Genomic DNA, 18,042 nt, shown 5'->3' with positions numbered 1-18,042 from the left:
AGGGATCCAGGGATGCCAGATGTTCTCACACCAGCAATGCTGCTCACTCAGAAGATTTACCCAGTATCTGCTCCTCTGGGGAACATGGATCTCAAAGATCTCTATAGCAAGCAATGGAGACAAGTCCAAAGCCTCGCTGAAACTTTCTGGAGACGCTGGAAGCAAGAATACTTGAAGACGCTCCAGATTCGCAAGAAGTGGAGATCAGAAAGAAACCTGCAAGAGATGTGGTACTCCTAAAAGACACTCAAGTTAAAGGAATGAGTGGACCACATGTGTCATTGTGGAAACCTTCCCCAGCCATGATGGCAGGATTCGGAAAGTCAATGTGAAGATCATGAGACAGGGTACTCCCAAGGTGTATTCAAGACCTGGGGCCTGTTGCACAAAAGTAGAATTAAGACATCCGGGATAAATGACTCAGCTGAGCTCAATAAAGCCAAAACATGTGCGTCCAGGCTTAATTGGTTGCACAAAGACCAAGCCAGGATGAGCAGACACGGATTCATTAAGCCAGGTGAAACCAATCCTGGATAGGTGCGCGCTCACGGCTCACTCAAATAGACCCCGCCACAGATCACAGATTAACTGATTTACCATGGCAACTAGAGCCGCGTACTTTTCCCCGTCGGAAGCACAAATCCTCATGGAGGCATACGAGGAGGTAAAAGATATAATTAAGAAGAAAGGCAACACCGCCACAGTGATAAAGCAAAGAGAAAAAGCGTGGCAAAGTATTGCAGACCGCCTGAATGCGTAAGTAGTGCACAATTACACACTCACCGCTCCGCTGAAACATCACAATTACAAATCAAATATTTAATTCACATCTCCAAAAACGCAGTTGTACTGTAATTATGAAACGGTTAAATTTTTTATTGAAATGCACTGCATATATGAGTGAAATTGTGTAACGTAACTCCATCACACTGTATAAAGCTATGATATATTATTATTAAAGCCTTACATTATTATTTTACGTTACTACGCTCAGTACGGTTTAATCTTAGCCGTTGTACTCTGCTTATTATGTTGTCCACCGGTTTTTTTTGTGTTTCCCCTGCTTTTATTAATGTAAAGCAGCTTTGACAGAATGAAACAATTGTGAAAAGTGCTATATAAATAAAATTTTCTTGAATACATAGATGAGCTATAATAATAATCACTTTAATTTATATAGCGCCTTTCAAAGGACCCAAGGTTGGTTGCTCACTGCACTGCAAAAATGTCTTTCTTACTTAGTATTTTTGTCTTGTTTTCAGTCAAAAAAAAATATCTAAAAAAAATCTTAAATATTTTCTAGAGCAAAATAACCTAGGAAAATAAGCAAAAAACTCTGCCAGTGAAACAAGAGAACTTTTCTAAAAGTAAGTGTTTATGGAAAAAGTAAACTTATTTCAAGAGAATTTTTCTTATTATATTGACAGATATTTAAATTTTTTGCTTGTTTTAAGCACACATTTACTTGAAGTTTATATTTTTGGTCTAAACCTATACTTATTTTGCTAGGTCATTTAGAAAATCAAGAAAATACATCTTTAGTGTTTTTTTTTTTTTTTTATATTTTTACTGAAAACAATACAAAAATACCAAGTCATTTTTGTCAGTGTGACTCCATTAAATGTTCTTGTGATAAAGAATGTGTGTGTGTGTGTGTGTGTGTGTGTGTGCGTGTGATGTAGATTAAACATGAACGGGCCAAAACGGACATGGCAGCAGGTCAAAATCAAATACAAGAACATTCTGCAGAATGGTATGGTCCCTGACTAATATTTAACAAAGCACAAGCATATATTGTACCCAGAAGGTGCCTGCTCACACATTGTCTGTACTGTTTTAGCAGTGAAAAAGAATACCCACAGACAAGGCACGGGTGGTGGGTCACCAAAGGCTGACCTTACCCCAGCAGAGGACATGGCCTTGGAGCTAAATAAAGGCAGGCCCGTCTTAGAGGGGATCCCTGGGGGGAAAGAGACGAGCATAGGTTCCTCCCAAGATGCCACCCGCTTCATTCAAGGTATGTCCTTCCATCTCTACATGGAATACAACCACATTCATATTGAATCAATTTGGACTGTCTGACTTTGGTTTACCTATTGCCTTGCAGTGTCTGGCAGCACTGTGTTCCTGTTAGAGCCACCAGCACAAGCACCAGACGATGCTGATCCAGTGAGTACTCCATCAAAGGCATACTGTAGGCCTGGCATGTCTTGTCTACTAGCTTCAATATGAATCCGATTAAATGTGATAGGGTGAAAGCCCCAGTGCAGCAGCAACAGCACATGATGGAGACGATGATGAGGAGGAGACCATCTCTGTGGATTCCAGAAGGCATGAGGTATCATGTTAAGACTGTGAAAGTACTATTTACTCTACAATGGTGAGGAGTCCTCATCAAAATCAAAAAATCTAATTTCTTTTACAGGACCCAGATGCTATACAGTGGGAAAACCAGCCTGGCAACATAGTGCGTATTAATAAAAGGACACCACATCCTGCCAAATTCCAGCTGCGCTAATTGTATTGTGTTCACAGAGCTCACAAGCTATCAGAAAGTTGTATGGCAACCACCTCCGGCGCCAAATAGAACTGGCAGACATAGACATTCAGTACAAGAAGAAAAAGATAGAAAATCTTGCACTGGAGTCCGAAATAAAAAAGAGGACAATTAGGAAACTGGACCTTGAAATAAAAAAACTTGAGAGGGAGGTGAGATATGCCTTCAATGTACACTGTATGCTAACTGTAACACAAATGTATTAATCATTATTTTTCTTTCCTCCCCCAGCTCCAAGAAGATGACACAGCTCAAAATAAAAATTAGGTATATTCTCGTAAAGTCAAGTGAGCCATGACATATGAGCTCTTATTGTGAGCACACAGGACGGTGGCATCTTTCTAAGGTATTTTTTATTTTCACAGCAATCAGTACAACCAAGTCATCGTTATAAGGCACCGGCCTCTTTTGCCCACCCCCCCAGCACCAGGTGTGGCCACTAGCCTATATGAAGGCCCAAAATTGTGTGTTCCTTTCTGCTCTGACAATGGCATGCCCATTCTTGCGAGATGTGGTGGATGAAGAAGCACTTGTGCTGAGGAGAGCCTTCAGGCGAGAAAGGGTCTTCAGGGACCGGTTGGACCCACTGGCCTTCCCTGATGACCATCTATATGAAAGATACAGGTTTTCTGCAGATGGCATCAGGTATCTATGCAGACTACTGGGTCCCAGGATTAAGCACCGCACTGCACGGAGCCATGCACTGAGTGTGGAGCAAATGGTTTGTGTGGCCTTGCGCTTTTTTGCTAGTGGAGCCTTCCTGTACTCAGTGGGGGATGCAGAACAGCTGAACAAGGCCACAATTTGCCGCACAATAAGGAGTGTGTGTCTGGCTATCAAAGCATTAGCAGATGTCTTCATCTCCTTCCCTGGCCACAGAAGACTCTGTGACATGAAAGAGGAGTTCTATAGGATTGCAGGTAAGAGGATCTACAAATTACAGGACAACTGTTAACACATAGTAGGATACTCATTACTTTGTGTGACAGGTTTCCCCAATGTCATTGGTGCAGTGGACTGCACACACATAAGGATAAAAGCCCCCTCAGGTGCCCATGAGGCCGATTTTGTGAATAGGAAATCCTTTCACAGCATTAATGTTCAGGTGAACATAACTTTTTGATATTGTCCATTGACGAACACTCTGCATTGCCAATGATGTGCATTGATTGGTGTAATATTCCTCATCTTATGATTTCAGATGGTCTGCAATGCTGACTGTGTGATCAGCAATGTTGTGGCAAAATGGCCTGGCTCAGTCCATGACTCCAGAATCTTTCGGGCCTCTGAAATCTATCAGTGCCTATCACAAGGTAAGCCACACAACCCCTATTTATAACCATCATGGCTGTGTCAAGAATATCACTGTGTTTATGAGGTAGTAATGATGAGATTTTGTGTTGACAGGTGAATTCTCTGGTGTGTTGCTGGGAGACAGGGGGTATGGCTGCCAGCCTTTTCTCCTGACACCTTTCACAGACCCCCAGGAAGCACAGCAGGCCTACAACCATGCCCATGCCAGGACCAGGGCCAGAGTTGAAATGACCTTTGGCCTCCTGAAGGCACGCTTTCACTGCCTTCACAAATTAAGGGTCAACCCTGTTAGGGCATGTGATATTACTGTGGCTTGTGCTGTCCTCCACAATGTGGCCTGCCTGAGGAAGGAGAGGGCCCCCAGAGTGCCACCAGCCATGGACTGGGACAATCCGGCAATCTTCCCTGATGACGACAGTGGTCGGCTGCTGAGGGACCAATATGTGTTGAATTATTTTAGTTAGTATGTGTGCTTTCAATTTAGGTAAAAAATGTCCTGCTGTGGCAGAGGAAATAGGGTTTTTTTGGGTTGGTTTTTTTACGAATTTGGCCTCTTATGATGTTTGTGCGGTATACTGTGTGTAATACAAGGCTGCAGGGAGGCTACTGCATCCATTCATTTGTCTGTTCAGTTGATGTGTATGGATTTGTCCTGCATTTATTTTAGTGTGCAGACATGCAGGGTGTGTTATATACAGACCTTTGAATGTGTATGTATCATTTTGTATAATATGCTTTGATTCTGTGCTTTCCATCTTGTAGAGTCACTGTGACTTCAGTTTCGAAAGGAGCTGATAGTTTACCTGCTTTGTTTTGTCCTTATTCAATAAAGGAACATAATGTTACACATTGTGTTTTTATATTCATATGGAATGTGTATTTGTTTATATGACAGAGTACTAGGGCCCCACTGAGGAAAAAGGATAAAGTCATAAATTTATGAGGCTGGTTCTTTCTGCAGAAAAGCAACATATTCTTTTTACAGTTTTGATAGTTATGACAATGTGATACTTCATATTCTGGCACATCAGCATGTCTTTGTTTATGAAACCATACTGAAGTACAATTTCACGAAATGCCCCACATCTGTCATTTTAACAACTGTCCTCCTTTAAAACAACTGGTTACAATATTATGACTTGTCTTTTTTTTTCCCTCTGTGGCCCTAATATTCTATCATTTTATATATAGCCTTATAGTCTATTGGAAACTGTAAATTATCTAATGATAGCAACATCATCTAAAAATCATTATTTATCCAAAATGATTGAAATTAATGATCACAAACGTTTAAATAATGACAGTGGGTCTAGTTATATGTGATAACAATGTATAGTGAGCAGTGAAATAACTATTGGTTTCCATTTGTGGCGACTGCTGACTGACATTAGGGATGAGATTAAATAGATCCTGGAATTTAGCCTGGTCTGGAGCAGGCTAGCTCCACAGAATAAATCTCCATGGTAATTTATACCATAACATATCCTCCTGCCCCCTATCCAGCTTTAGTGCAACCGGATTAGGGATCAATTGAGCCAGGATCACCAAGATATCCTGGCTTAATCCCTTATCCTACTTTTGTGCAACAGGCCCCTGGTCTTAAAGAGACAGTAATCAACCTACTAAAGTATGTGTCCTTAATGTTAATCAAACAACCTAAGACAATGAGAAAATAACTTTTTGTAGCTCTAAAAAAATAATTATATTTAATTCATACAATAAGATTTTGTAATTATTTATTTGATTTGATTTATGTACCTAATGCTAATTTTAGACCTTATTTAATGTGCAACTTTGTTCTTTATAATAAAAAAAAAAAAAAAAAAAAAAATATATATATATATATATATATATATATATATATATATATATATATATATTAGTTTGTTTTTATTTATTTTTTATTTCCATGCACTGGTGTTTGCATGTATGGTAGGGTTAACAATTAATCATGATTAATCTATTGCAGAATAAAGGTTTTTGTTTACATCATATATTTGTGTGAACTGTGAATAATAATTATGTATATATAAATATGCACACATGCATATATATATTTATATATTAAGTATTTATATATAATATAAATTATACATAAATATACAAATGAATATGTAAACATTTCTTAAATATATACATGCACGTGTGTGTATTTATTTATACAAAGTTATTATACACAGTACACACACATATATGATGTAAACAAAAACCTTTATTCTGCAATAGATTAATCCTGATTAATCGTTATGCAACCCTAGTGTATGGGATTATTATAATATATTATGTCACAATTATAGATTTGTGTGTAAGATAATTCAGAACCTTGTGAACTGATAAAATGCTTTTTTTATCAAAGTAACTTAAACATGTCTTGATGGACCCTACTTTATGCACTGTGTAGTTATGCTGGTAGTTGGGTAATGTCATAATGGTTATTGGGTTGGGCTTGGACTAAAAAAGGGAAATTGTAATGGTTTAGTATAATAAGACATTATGTATGGTTTTGTACAATGCTAATCTTTTTTTCTTTTTTCCTCAGGTAATCTTGCTTTTGCTGTTCTAAAATAAACACTGCTCTTAGGTAAGAATGGCTGATCAAATGCATTATTTTAAATCTAATCTGAGACGCAAGGCAGTTAAATCAGTGTCTAATTTGCTGCAAGGTATTGAGAACGACAGTAAGCTTGTTGACGATGATCTGATTGATGACCACACTGTACATGACTTAGATGTTGTTGTAAATTGTGACGATAGTGATGACTTGATGCGAGACTGGAACTTGGACAGTGACCGTGATGATAGAGAGGGTCCTTCTGAGCATAGACCTGACCTGGCTGATGATTTAGTCAATTGGGCTTTGGAGTTCAATATCACCATGTTTGCACTTTCTGCCTTGTTGTCTATCCTACATTTTCACCACCCCAATTTGCCAAGAGATGGGAGGACTCTTCTCAAAACAGTCACCAACTACAAAATCCTACCTGTAGCAGGAGGTGCCTTCTTTTACTTTGGTGTATTGAATGCTATAACAGGCCTTCTTGAAAATGTGTGGATGAAACTCCCTAGCAAGCATTGCCTGCAGTTACAGTTAAACTTTGATGGGCTCCCATTGTTTAAGAGTAATAATCAGCAGCTGTGGCCCATTCTAGGTTTATTGAAGGAAGTAGGTAAATGTCCCTTCATGATTGGTATTTTTGGAGGGGATTGCAAACCCAAATCACTCAATGAGTACTTAAGGGACCTGGTGAGTGAGTTGAGTAGTCTTCAGTCTGGGTTTTGGTTCAAAGGAAAGCTGTTTTTTCTGCGAGTCTGTTCTGTTGTGTGTGACGCTCCAGCCCGGGCTTTTGTTAAAGGCATAAAGAGTCATTCAGGCTATTCAGCTTGTGATAAATGTGTACAGACAGGTGTATATATAGGAAATCGCATGACTTTTCCACAGACTGATTCCGCCTTAAGAACGGATGCTAGTTTCAGGCAAATGTTGGATGAAGATCATCATGTAGCACCATCTCCTCTGACTGGACTTGGTTTCAACATGGTACTTGATTTTCCTCACGATTACATGCATTTGGTGTGTCTGGGGGTTGTACGTCGGTTGTTTGACCTGTGGTGTAGTGGGCCTTTGCCAACTCGCTTGTCTGGTCAGCTGGTTAAAGCACTATCTCAGAACCTACAGCAACTGAAAAATAACATTCCATGCGAGTTTGCTAGAAAGCCTAGAGCTTTTGAGGAAAGAGGGAGATGGAAGGCTACGGAGCTACGGCAGTTCTTGTTGTATACAGGCCCTGTCGTTCTCGTAGATGTTCTGGCTGCTCCAGTCTACCACAACTTTATGCTGCTGTCGGTTGCTATTTTTATGCTGGCTAATCCTAAGGTGGATGTAGAGATATGTGACTGTGCAAAGACACTACTTGTGTCATTTGTTGAACATTTTGGCAGACTTTATGGTGAGGGCTTTCTGGTGTACAATTTGCATGGCCTTGTTCATTTGAGCGATGATGTTAAGAGACATGGCTGTATTGATGGGATATCTGGGTTCCCTTTTGAGAATTTTCTTGGTGAGGTAAAGCGCATGGTGAGGGGGCCAAATTTCCCAGTTGCCCAGATTGTCCGTCGCTTGTCTGAGCGTACCAATAACAAAAGGGTGGAAAGGGTGAAAGCTGGAACTGTATTAAGGAAAGAGCATGTTGGTGGCCCCTTACCACAGGGTGTTAGAGGGAGGAATACAGGAGTTTAAAGAGTTGCACACAGATCAGTTTTGTGTTAAAATTACAGAGGGGGATAACTGTATTAAAATAGGTAATGACATTGGCTTGCTTCAAAATATCATCTTGCTTGAAGGTAATATGCACTTGGTGTACTATCAGTTTCATGCTGTTGAGCCATTCTACACATATCCCCTCAGTTCATCTAGCCTGGGTGTGTTTCTTCTCTCACAGTTGTCAGAGAGTTTGAAGTGCGTTAAAGTTGATGATGGCCTTTGTAAATATGTCCTCCTCCCCTTCAAAGACAAACATGTGGGAATGCCTTTGTTGCATTTACATTAGGCTTAATTGTTGTGTTGAGAGTAAGTGTAATTTTCAGAGATATTGTTCTGGCTCGTTACTTATGCCACTGATTACCACTTAGTTAGGAATGTTTTTCACCTGATTTGTGAGGTGTTTTTTTTTTTATTATTGTGTGGGGGGGTCGGTCAGTCAGTCAGAAATTGTAAAATCATAAACTAAAGTTAGACCATCTTTCAAGATGACGCCCCGCGTCTCAATCAGCAAATTTTGAGGTAAGTTTGTTTCTAATGATGTTATGCTTTTAAATTGACTTATAACTTTGGTACTAGTTGCTAAGGTTTGCCAAATCAAGTGTAGTCTGTTAGTAAGTCAAGTTTGTCGTGATAAATTTTTTTTCTAACGTTACCGCATCAAACTTTTACCAACCTGTTATTAAGCTTGTTAGCACCCAAGGGATGGGCAACAGCAACTGGCAGGCAAGGGCCTCAAACAGACTGCAGTGTCTATAAATAAGGCCCGCAGGAACATATTAAACTAGGAGTATTAATTTTAAAACATTTGAAAAGTCAGTCATGAAATGGCATTCTAATTATGCTAACTCCAACCAGGAGAGATCACTCATTTCAAAGGCTGCGTTTTCCGGAGGACGCATTTTATAGCTGCACACGCCATAAAGGATGTTTTAAAGGGATAGTTCACTTTAAAATTAAAATTCTGTCATAATTTACTCCTCTTCATGCTGTTCTAAACCTGCATGAATTATTTTTTTCTGATGAACACAAAAGAAGATATTTTGAGACACACAGCAGATAGTGACCATTGACTTCCATAGTTGGAAAAAATATTTTGGAAGTATTGTGATAAATGATGAAGAAAATCTTTTGATAAATGATGTTAAGCACACAGTTGACGGTACCCATTAAATTCCATCATATTTTTTATTCCTACTATGGAAGTCAATGGTCACTATCTGTTGTTTGTTTACCAACATTTCTCAAAATATCTTTTGTGTTCATCAGAAAAAAGAAATTCATACAGGTTTAGAACAACATGAGGATGAGTAAATGATGCCAGAATTTTCATTTTAAGGTGAATTATCCCTTTAAAACGTTTCATTCTGTATAAATATGAATCACAACAACATGCATACAAAATATATGAAGTTATATACAGCATTTTGTCACATTAGATTAAGCTGAAGTCCATTAGCTACACGGATACAGATGCAGAAATATAGGCTATAATATATTATTTCATATTTGTATAATTGTAGTTTGTGTTGCTCTCAAAATACAATTATAAATGCTAACAATAGCATTTTAATAAAGTTGTATTCTCACACATACTATAGTTGTGTGTGATTTTGTTGTTATTTTTTAACTAAAGGGGGCACCACAGTAAAAGTCCACTTGGGGCACACATGGCCAGCAGCAGCCCTGAATACTGTAATTTCTTGCTTTCTTTACAATGTATCGGTTATTTTTCTCAAATGAGACCGCTTGATGATGACCTATACAGACGACGAGGCAGCTGTAGTTCCCAGCCGATCCCCGTATTACAGCGTTGTCATGCTAAATGAGTTAAATGAAATCAAACACAGTATAATCAATGTAGGTCCATGTAACACTTCACAATTCTGTTTTTCCTCTTTTTTTCAATTTTACATTTGCTAAATTATGACTTGAGACTTTTTTATTTTTTCATTTGAGTGCGCCAGAGTGCTTCATTTACATGTTAAATTCTCAATTTTTCTCTTGGCTAGGGGCCCGCAGACCCCCTTAAAAAGATTTTATTCGGAACCTTGTCACCTTTTTCACTTCTTGTGAGTTTGCAGGTATGAGTGTTACAACCCTGCGCTTTCTCTTCTTGCCTTCTGGAGGTGGGATGACCTGGGAGGGTGTGGTTGATTGTACACCCCTGCTGAGTTGTATTTAGAGGCAGTGAAATGCAGCGCTGAGCATGAGGACACAGTGGTAGCTGCGGAAGAGTTTTAGAAAGAGAACCGCAGTTAGCTGTGCAAAAACTGGAATTTGAGAGAGAATGAAAGAGTGTTTCTTAGTCACATAGTTAGCCTATGTGATTCATTGCTGATCATAATTGGTGCCCCACTTAATGTTTTGTTTTAAAAAGTTATTGTATGTTAATATGTTGTTCTATAGCTGACAATCTACGTTTCTTCTTTTTTATAGAATGTATCATATCGTGGAGTTTGTCAATTCAAAGGAGGTTGAAGTTGTCCACTCTAATTGGCTGGAAGGAGGCGAAAGTTTCTGGCCCCCTTTTGTATCTCTTGCAAAGCTCCGTAGGGCAACTAAAGATGGGGTGATGCCAGGTGCTGACTGGACTCGATTCAGAGTCCGTGTGATGTATTCATATGGTATAGTAATGCTTTATTCTCAAATTACACAATTCCACACTTATTGAATTGAAACCTTACTGCACATGTAATATAATAAGGAGCCATTCCATTTAGACCTTATAAATTTATTGTTGACAGACGTGTATGAGATTGCCTGTGCAAAGCTGCTAGAGGCAACAATTACCTCTGATCTAAATACTGAAGATGAGGACAACAGGCCAGAGTACATGAAGAGAAAGAATAGGTAGGAGTGGCCCATAATTTCCTTCAAAGCATTTGAATGACTGTGTCAAAGGTTACCATACACCTGGGCAAACAATTAGGCCGCAAGCTAGAGGGCCTTACAATGCACCCCAACCTCCTGTCAAAATAAAAATTTAAAAAAATGTATTAAATATAATTTTTTATTCACTGTAATGACAAACTGAAATCCCAATGTAATACATTTTAGAGGCTGTAAAAGAATTGTAAGCAGCAGTGAAGAGGAGGAAGAGGAGCAGGGAAGGACCGCTGCACTTCGTGCCCCAACCAAAAAGAAAACTTACACTCAACTTGCACCAGCCCCCTGCATCCCATCTCTTGGTGGTAGGCCTGTTGCAGTTGGTACAATGGTTTCCATCAATCTTTTATATTAAGCATATGGGTGAAAGTAATATAATGGCCAATTGCACCTTTGTGACAGCTCTAGGTGAATGGAGTCAGCCAGCTGGTCAAGGTTTTTGGTCCCCAGGCCATATTTCAGAGACCACAGTGGATCCCCCTTCTGATGCAAACAACTCGGCAGCAAGTCCGCGGGCTTCTCCCCTTTCAGCGAACATCACAGCGCTTAGTCCACCACCGTGGTCTCCAGTCTCCACTACCAACAGCCTGAGGGCTACACCTACTGACACCCCAACCCATGCAGCAGCTGGCAGAAGTCAGTCATCAGACCAAACTGGATTTCAAGTAAGAAGGGCAAGAAAGCTATTCTATAGCCCATGGAGAGAAAAAAAATCACTTTGGTATACAGTACAGTCCAAAAGTTTGGGGTCAGTAAGATTTTTTTAATGTTTTAAAAGAAGTATCTTCTGCTCACCTAGCCTGCATTTATTTGATTAAAAATACAAACAAAACAGTAATATTGTGAAATATTATTACAATTTAAAACAGCTGTTTTCTATGTCAATATACAGTAAAGTGTCATTTATTCCTGTGATCAAAGCTGAATTTTCAGCATCATTACTTCAGTCTTCAGTGTCACATGATCCTTCAGAAATCATTCTAATATGATGATTTGATGCTCAAGAAACATTTATGATTATTATCAATGTTGAAAACAGTTATTTACATTTTTATTTCATGATGCTATGATGAATAGAAAGTTCAAAAGAACAGCATTTGTCTGAAATCTAAATCTTTTGTAGCATTAAACACTACCGTTCAAAAGTTTGGGGTCAGTCAGAATTTAAATTTTATTTTTGGGGGATAGAAATAAAATTAATCAATACTTTTATTCATCAAGGATGAGTTAAACTGATCAAAAGTTACAGTAAAGACAATTATAATGTTAGAAAATATTCTATTTTAAATAAATGCTGTTCTTTTGAACTTTCTATTCATCGAAGAATTTTGAAAAAAAAATTGTACACAACCGTTTTCAACATTGATAATAATAATAAATGTTTCTTGAGCATCACATCATCATATTAGATTGATTTCTGAAGGATCATGTGACACTGAAGACTGGAGTAATGATGCTGAAAATTCAGCTTTGCATCACAGGAATAAATTACACTTTAATGTATATTGTACATAGAAAACAGCCGTTTTAAATTGGAATAATATTTCACAATATTACTGTTTTTGTTTGTATTTTTAATCAAATAAATGCAGGCTTGGTGAGCAGAAGATACTTCTTTTAAAACATTAAAAATTCTTACTGACCCCAAACTTTTGGACTGTACTGTATGTGTGATGAGATTAAAACAACTTTTCTTTTTTTTAGCACCCATACATGGCACACAAAACCGGTCTTGTGAGGAGGCTGTGCCCACAGGTAGAAATTCTGTAGGTCCGCGGGCTTCTCCCCTTTCAGCGAACATCACAGCGCTTAGTCCACCACCGTGGTCTCCAGTCTCCACTACCAACAGCCTGAGTGCTACACCTACAGACACCCCAACCCATGCAGCAGCTGGCAGAAGTCAGACATCAGGCCAAACTGGATTTCAAGTAAGAAGGGCAAGAAAGCTATTCTATATCTCATGGAGAAAAAAGAAATCACTTTGGTATATGTGTGATGTACATCTAAAACATCTTTTTCTTTTCTTTTAGCACACACCACAAGCATATGACACACAACACAGGTCTTCTCGGGAGGCTGTGCCTACAGGTAGGAATTCTACAAAGAGATCTCTCTCGGTTTACTCTGACATATCTACGTACAATGTTTTGCTAGTAATCTGCTATGCCTGCATTTTCTTGTGTCTTACAGCAATTGCTAAGGAGATCCTCATCCAGCTCGATTCTATTAGAGAGCAGCAGTTGCTCATCCTGGTGCAGCTCCAAAAAATCTCCAGCAGTCAAGCAGTTCCAGACTTCACGCCAGACCCAACACATTTTGGGCTCCCACTTTCAACTATTGAGGAGCTACAATGTTTGGAGGAGACATTAAAGAATCCAGAGGAGAAGAAGAATTTGGTGAGTTAAATTATGGTTTAATCAGATCATTCCTAAAAGTCAGTCCCCACTCTCACTCATGCTATATTCCTTAAGTAACTAATAAGGTACATGTCTTTTTGTTTCAGACTGTTCTTCTTGGAATGGTCGGAGGCATGACTCTTAAAGACACAGTGGGGCGGGTCCTGAAAAGAACAATGAACTCTTCACTGGCGAGACTCATTAATTGGAGTGGGGCCAACCGAAAGCCTGCATTCAAAGGGCTCACTTTGAAAAGTGTGGTTCTTGGTGAGTGTCAGTGCTGGAAACTGCACTGTAGTGACATCCCAGGGCTCTACAGTGCGACTGACCCGAGGTTCTATGGGTGCACCCTCAGTTGACACTAATAACAGCATATTGGCCATTTTTAAAATCTTATTTTAGTTTTAATATTTCTATACTCAAACTCTATTTAAAACATTAACATCATAACATTATCATGAATTGAAATGCATTAATGCCACTTCTGAGCCTCATTAAACAGTCTGTAAATATAACTAAATGCCACATTTCTGTGTTATGCCACCTCTGCAGTGCAAAGATGAATTATTACAGTATTTATTTATTAATAAGAGATGCCTCTTATTATTCTAACTCAATTTATGAATTTGACATTTAATAAGGTTAAAATTTTATAGTCAAATATCTCCTTATAATGGGAAGGTTATTCTAGCCTTTTTAGAAGGTGCTCCTAAATTTTTGAATGTGCTCCTAAACTAAAAAGAAATGTATCCCTGCATCCAAAATAAGTGTTGGTGGTTTTATGAGTAAAATCACATGGTCATGCTGACCTCTTCTATCTTTGTGTTTTTCTCAGATGCAGTCCGCCGGAATGCCCTGACCAAAGATAATACAGAAAAGGAGATAGAGCTCCTCATCACCAGGTGGCTGCAGCTAGCATCTGATAGGGATGGTGGCCGAAGCCAGAGGGCGAATAGACAGACAATGAATTAAACTGTTTTTTAAAGTTAAAAAATGTTGATATTGGAAAAATTCTTATTTGAACTGATTGATTTTTTTTGTGTGTGTGTGAGAGAGAGAGAGAGAGAGAATGAGAGAGAGAGAGAGAGAGAGAGAGAGAGATAATGTGTGTTCAAGTAAATAAAAAATGCATTAAACATGAAATCCTTGTGCTTCCTTGTGTGTTTTATTTTCAGTTATGTTGCATAACGGTTGCTTAGCAATTTTAGTATTAACCAATCAATAAAATCAAAGTTTAAACAAGCCCAAATAAGGAACGGGATTGGAGGGGAGCTTACGTTCTCTCACTCGGGGTTCCTCAATCGGGCCGCGTTAAAACCGAGTGCTCGGCCGTGTGCTCGGGGCGCGTTAAAACCGAGCGCTCGCAGAGCAATCGGACCTAGATTCATGCCGAGGATCGGCCGAATGTTCCAGCCTTAATCGTTCCGCTTTCGGCCCGCACAATTTTTGCTAGCTGGGTCATGTCTTGCATCTTGTCAGGGGTCACTGAACCCCGTCCTTCCTTAACCTCTGTGCGAACTCAACAGACACCCCAGCAATAAAACAATTCCGGGGACATCAATAGGAAAATAATTATCTATATGTAATTATCTGTGTGTGTGTGTGTGTGTGTGTGTGTGTGTGTGTGTGTGTGTGTGTGTGTGTGCGTGTACGTGTGCGTACGTGTGTGTGTGTGTGCGTGTGATAAATGTCTGATACGTTAAAAGCGTTAGTCCTGTACACATTCGTAGTGAGCTAAGTCCATTAAAGTATTATTATTTATAAGAGTTATTTTATTATCATTTAAATACGCATCTGCACTCTCATCCATTGTTGGAGATGCGTTAGGGAGGTGTCTGACGTCGATGTTTGGAGGTGTGTTAGGGGCGGAGACTCGGGAGCGTTTTCACTCACCGTTCTGACTTCATTCTGTATCTGACGACGCAGAGAAAGGATGTGTTTCACAGAGCAGTAAGAAATATTTATTGTTAGAAATGTTTTTGCTTTTTAAGTCATTTGTCTTTTAACAACACTATTTAATATACTTAATGATAATGCGTTTGTTTGATACTTTTGTTAAAATCTTCTGTTTAATTAATTAATTAACATCCTTTTTTTAAATTTCATCCTATCTTTCGGCATTGAGGTGGGCCTGTTAGGGGCGGATGACGTTGATGTTTGGAGGAGTGTTAGGGGCGGAGACTCGGGAGCGTTTTCACGCACCATTCTGACTTCATTCTGTATCTGACAACGCAGAGAAAGGATGTGTTTCACAGAGCAGTAAGAAATATTTATTGTTAGAAATGTTTTTGCTTTTTAAAAGTCATTTGCCTTTTAACAACACTATTTAATATACTTAATGATAATGCGTTTGTTTGATACTTTTGTTAAAATATTCTGTTTAATTAATTAATGTCCTTTTTTAAATATACATTCTATCTTTCGGCATTGAGGCGGGCGTGTTAGGGATGAGTCTGACGTCGATGTTTGGAGGAGTGTTAGGGGCGGAGACTTGTGAGCGTCTTCACAGGCCGTTCTGACTTCATTCTGAATTTGCCAGGGATGAGATAGGACGTGTTTCACAGAGCAGTAAGAATTATTTATTGTTAAAAAACTTTAAAAGTAAATGTTAGAAATGTTTTTGCTTGAAAAACCCATTTGTATTTTAACAGCTATTGCTTGATATACTTAATGTGCTTAATGTTACTTAGTGCACTTGTTTTATACTTTTGTTTCAGAAAATCTAACAACATTTTAAATTGTCTTTGTGTTTTAATTGTACAATTCATTAATGTCTTTTAAAAACATTTAAATATGTGAAATAACTTTCTTTAATAAAAACATCCCTTAAAAACCCAATGCCTGGCACCCCGATACACTGTTTTACATTTTAAAGTTTAACCACCGTTTTCAAACATTTTCACTTCAAAAACACACAAAACCTAGCCTGACGTGGTCATACTCAATTCTAGTTCGAATATGAGTCTGATACTGCTCCATTGGGCTTTGATTATGGGGGCGTATTTCAACCGATCCAGGAAAGACCTCAATTGGATAGACCTACAACCAATCAGAGCTACAGAGTAAGTGACGTATGTTGAGCGACGCATAGTTGTCAACAGAACTCTTCTTAGCGACCATCGGGGCCAGCTGATAAATCAAACTTTTGCAGAATCCCGTAGGAAGGACGGCAAAGACATCTTTCCCATCGACAAATGCCTTGATCGCGGTCCTCTGTTCCTTTTTTAAAATTAATGCGCTGTCGATATCTTCTATAACGGACGCGATGGTGGAATCTACACATCTCAGTTCTTCAACAGCCATCATTGTTGTAAACTAATTGACCTTTCGCAAAGACCCGCCCCCTTAGTTACTGTTGCTTTGTCCGACAAGCAGTGGCGCTGTCACGCCACACAGAGTGGAAAATACATCGCGGAGCAAAGAGGAAACTGACAACACATTGACAGACGAGACAGAGCAGGTTACTTATGATATTAAACAAAGTCCCAGCTTTCAAACTGTGTAGTTATTAAAAAATTTCAAACAATAAAAACCGTTTTGTGGCTCTTTAATGGGTTGTGACCATGACCGTGACAGATTGCTGTAGCGCCTCAGCTCAAGAGGCTCGTTAATCGATCATCTCTTCCTACTAGTCCATTTATAGCATCAAATAAACATGAATGAACATGAGAATGAATGTTGTTTCAAACGCAGAAAGACGTCAATATGCACAATTTTTCAAGTTTAACTCCACCGAGGTTAATCTTCTAACTCCTGACTGCTTTGTCGGACAAAATGGCGGATGTGGCATTCTGATTGGTTAGATCGCTTGTCAATCAAACTCCCCAAGCGCTCTTTGATGACGTGGCTGATTACGTTTCTGGTGATAATCTGTCAATCATCGCCCTGACAATGTGATTGGTCCGAACAGTTTCTGTTCGGGCATAATTACTCCTCTACGGATCGAGTCCAGACCGAACTCCCCGACCTCAAAATGTTGTGGGGGGGGCTAAGTTCGGCTGGCATCCAGGCTACACAAAACCCAAAACACAGTCATAAATTCCTTAGTAGGGGTAATAGGGAGGGGTAGTGGGGTAGTGGGGGAGGACAAAAACAGGTGGCCAAAACAGGTGTCCAGTCCGGTGGGAGGGGTGGGAGGAATATTTTTATGAGGTGCCATAAATCAATCATTCTGACATATAGTGCAGTATAATCCTCTCTCTCACTACTGTGGTAAATGTTTGTTTTGGTTTATTAGGGCCCGAGCACCGATGGTGTGAGGACCCTATTGTAATTGCTCAGACAATTCTTCTTCTTCTCCGAAATGAATCACATTTTTGAGGGCCTAAACATGCTTGAAAACTCATGAAACTTTGCACATCCATCAGAAAATTTACGTCTGATATGGGTTTCAGACCCATTAGGTGTGGCAAAATGGCTTGACAGTGCCACCTATACATTTTCAACAAAGTGCCCCTCACTCTACATTTCACGTACAAGTATGAAATTCGGTACAAACATGTAACAGCCCAATCCCTACAGAAAAGTCTCTGGGTATGAAATCTAAAAACCAACAGGAAGTTAGATATTTTTAATTTTCTTTGCAAAATTTGTGCAGTTTTCAGCCATTTCCAGACGTTGTACTTTAA

The 18,042-nt window shown here is 39.1% G+C and overlaps 3 protein-coding genes and 1 long non-coding RNA gene across 6 annotated transcripts; all 4 read left to right on the top strand.

The window, feature by feature from the left end:
- The first annotated feature begins 379 nt into the window (after nucleotides 1–379).
- LOC125260605 lies at nucleotides 380–3,443 on the top strand. Of its 3 annotated transcripts, none has more exons than XR_007183084.1 (9): nucleotides 380–756; nucleotides 1,683–1,753; nucleotides 1,841–2,017; nucleotides 2,108–2,169; nucleotides 2,252–2,338; nucleotides 2,426–2,467; nucleotides 2,536–2,709; nucleotides 2,789–2,903; nucleotides 3,308–3,443. XR_007183084.1 is itself a non-coding variant. In XM_048179061.1 (9 exons), exons 1-8 carry the CDS (start codon nucleotides 599–601, stop codon nucleotides 2,822–2,824), a joined length of 807 nt encoding a protein of 268 aa, XP_048035018.1. In that variant the 5' UTR covers nucleotides 380–598; the 3' UTR covers nucleotides 2,923–3,064. The 3 variants fall into 3 exon arrangements, 2 of the variants coding, with proteins under 2 accessions (XP_048035018.1, XP_048035017.1); XM_048179061.1 differs by lacking the exon at nucleotides 3,308–3,443 and adding an exon at nucleotides 2,923–3,064 and having other exon boundaries at nucleotides 2,789–2,824; XM_048179060.1 differs by lacking the exon at nucleotides 3,308–3,443 and having other exon boundaries at nucleotides 2,536–2,814.
- On the top strand, nucleotides 3,006–4,737 carry LOC125260604 (putative nuclease HARBI1). Its single transcript, XM_048179059.1, has 4 exons — nucleotides 3,006–3,477; nucleotides 3,547–3,662; nucleotides 3,759–3,870; nucleotides 3,965–4,737. Exons 1-4 carry the CDS (start codon nucleotides 3,006–3,008, stop codon nucleotides 4,333–4,335), a joined length of 1,071 nt encoding a protein of 356 aa, XP_048035016.1. The 3' UTR covers nucleotides 4,336–4,737.
- A 1,721-nt stretch (nucleotides 4,738–6,458) lies between these two features.
- LOC125259785 lies at nucleotides 6,459–14,417 on the top strand. Its single transcript, XM_048177705.1, has 11 exons — nucleotides 6,459–6,748; nucleotides 10,214–10,276; nucleotides 10,569–10,756; nucleotides 10,853–10,982; nucleotides 11,190–11,323; nucleotides 11,421–11,525; nucleotides 12,789–12,946; nucleotides 13,049–13,106; nucleotides 13,209–13,414; nucleotides 13,522–13,681; nucleotides 14,250–14,417. Exons 1-11 carry the CDS (start codon nucleotides 6,459–6,461, stop codon nucleotides 14,384–14,386), a joined length of 1,629 nt encoding a protein of 542 aa, XP_048033662.1. The 3' UTR covers nucleotides 14,387–14,417.
- A 674-nt stretch (nucleotides 14,418–15,091) lies between these two features.
- LOC125260803 lies at nucleotides 15,092–16,332 on the top strand. Its single transcript, XR_007183130.1, has 3 exons — nucleotides 15,092–15,364; nucleotides 15,540–15,673; nucleotides 15,847–16,332. It is a non-coding gene; the product is annotated as an uncharacterized LOC125260803 (long non-coding RNA).
- Nucleotides 16,333–18,042: the final 1,710 nt, after the last annotated feature.

Source organism: Megalobrama amblycephala, linkage group LG24, assembly GCF_018812025.1.
Source record: "Megalobrama amblycephala isolate DHTTF-2021 linkage group LG24, ASM1881202v1, whole genome shotgun sequence".
In the NCBI taxonomy this organism is placed as follows: Eukaryota; Metazoa; Chordata; class Actinopteri; order Cypriniformes; family Xenocyprididae; genus Megalobrama; species Megalobrama amblycephala.
Note: the sequence above shows the minus strand (reverse complement) of the source record. Positions and strands in the feature narration are given on the sequence as shown.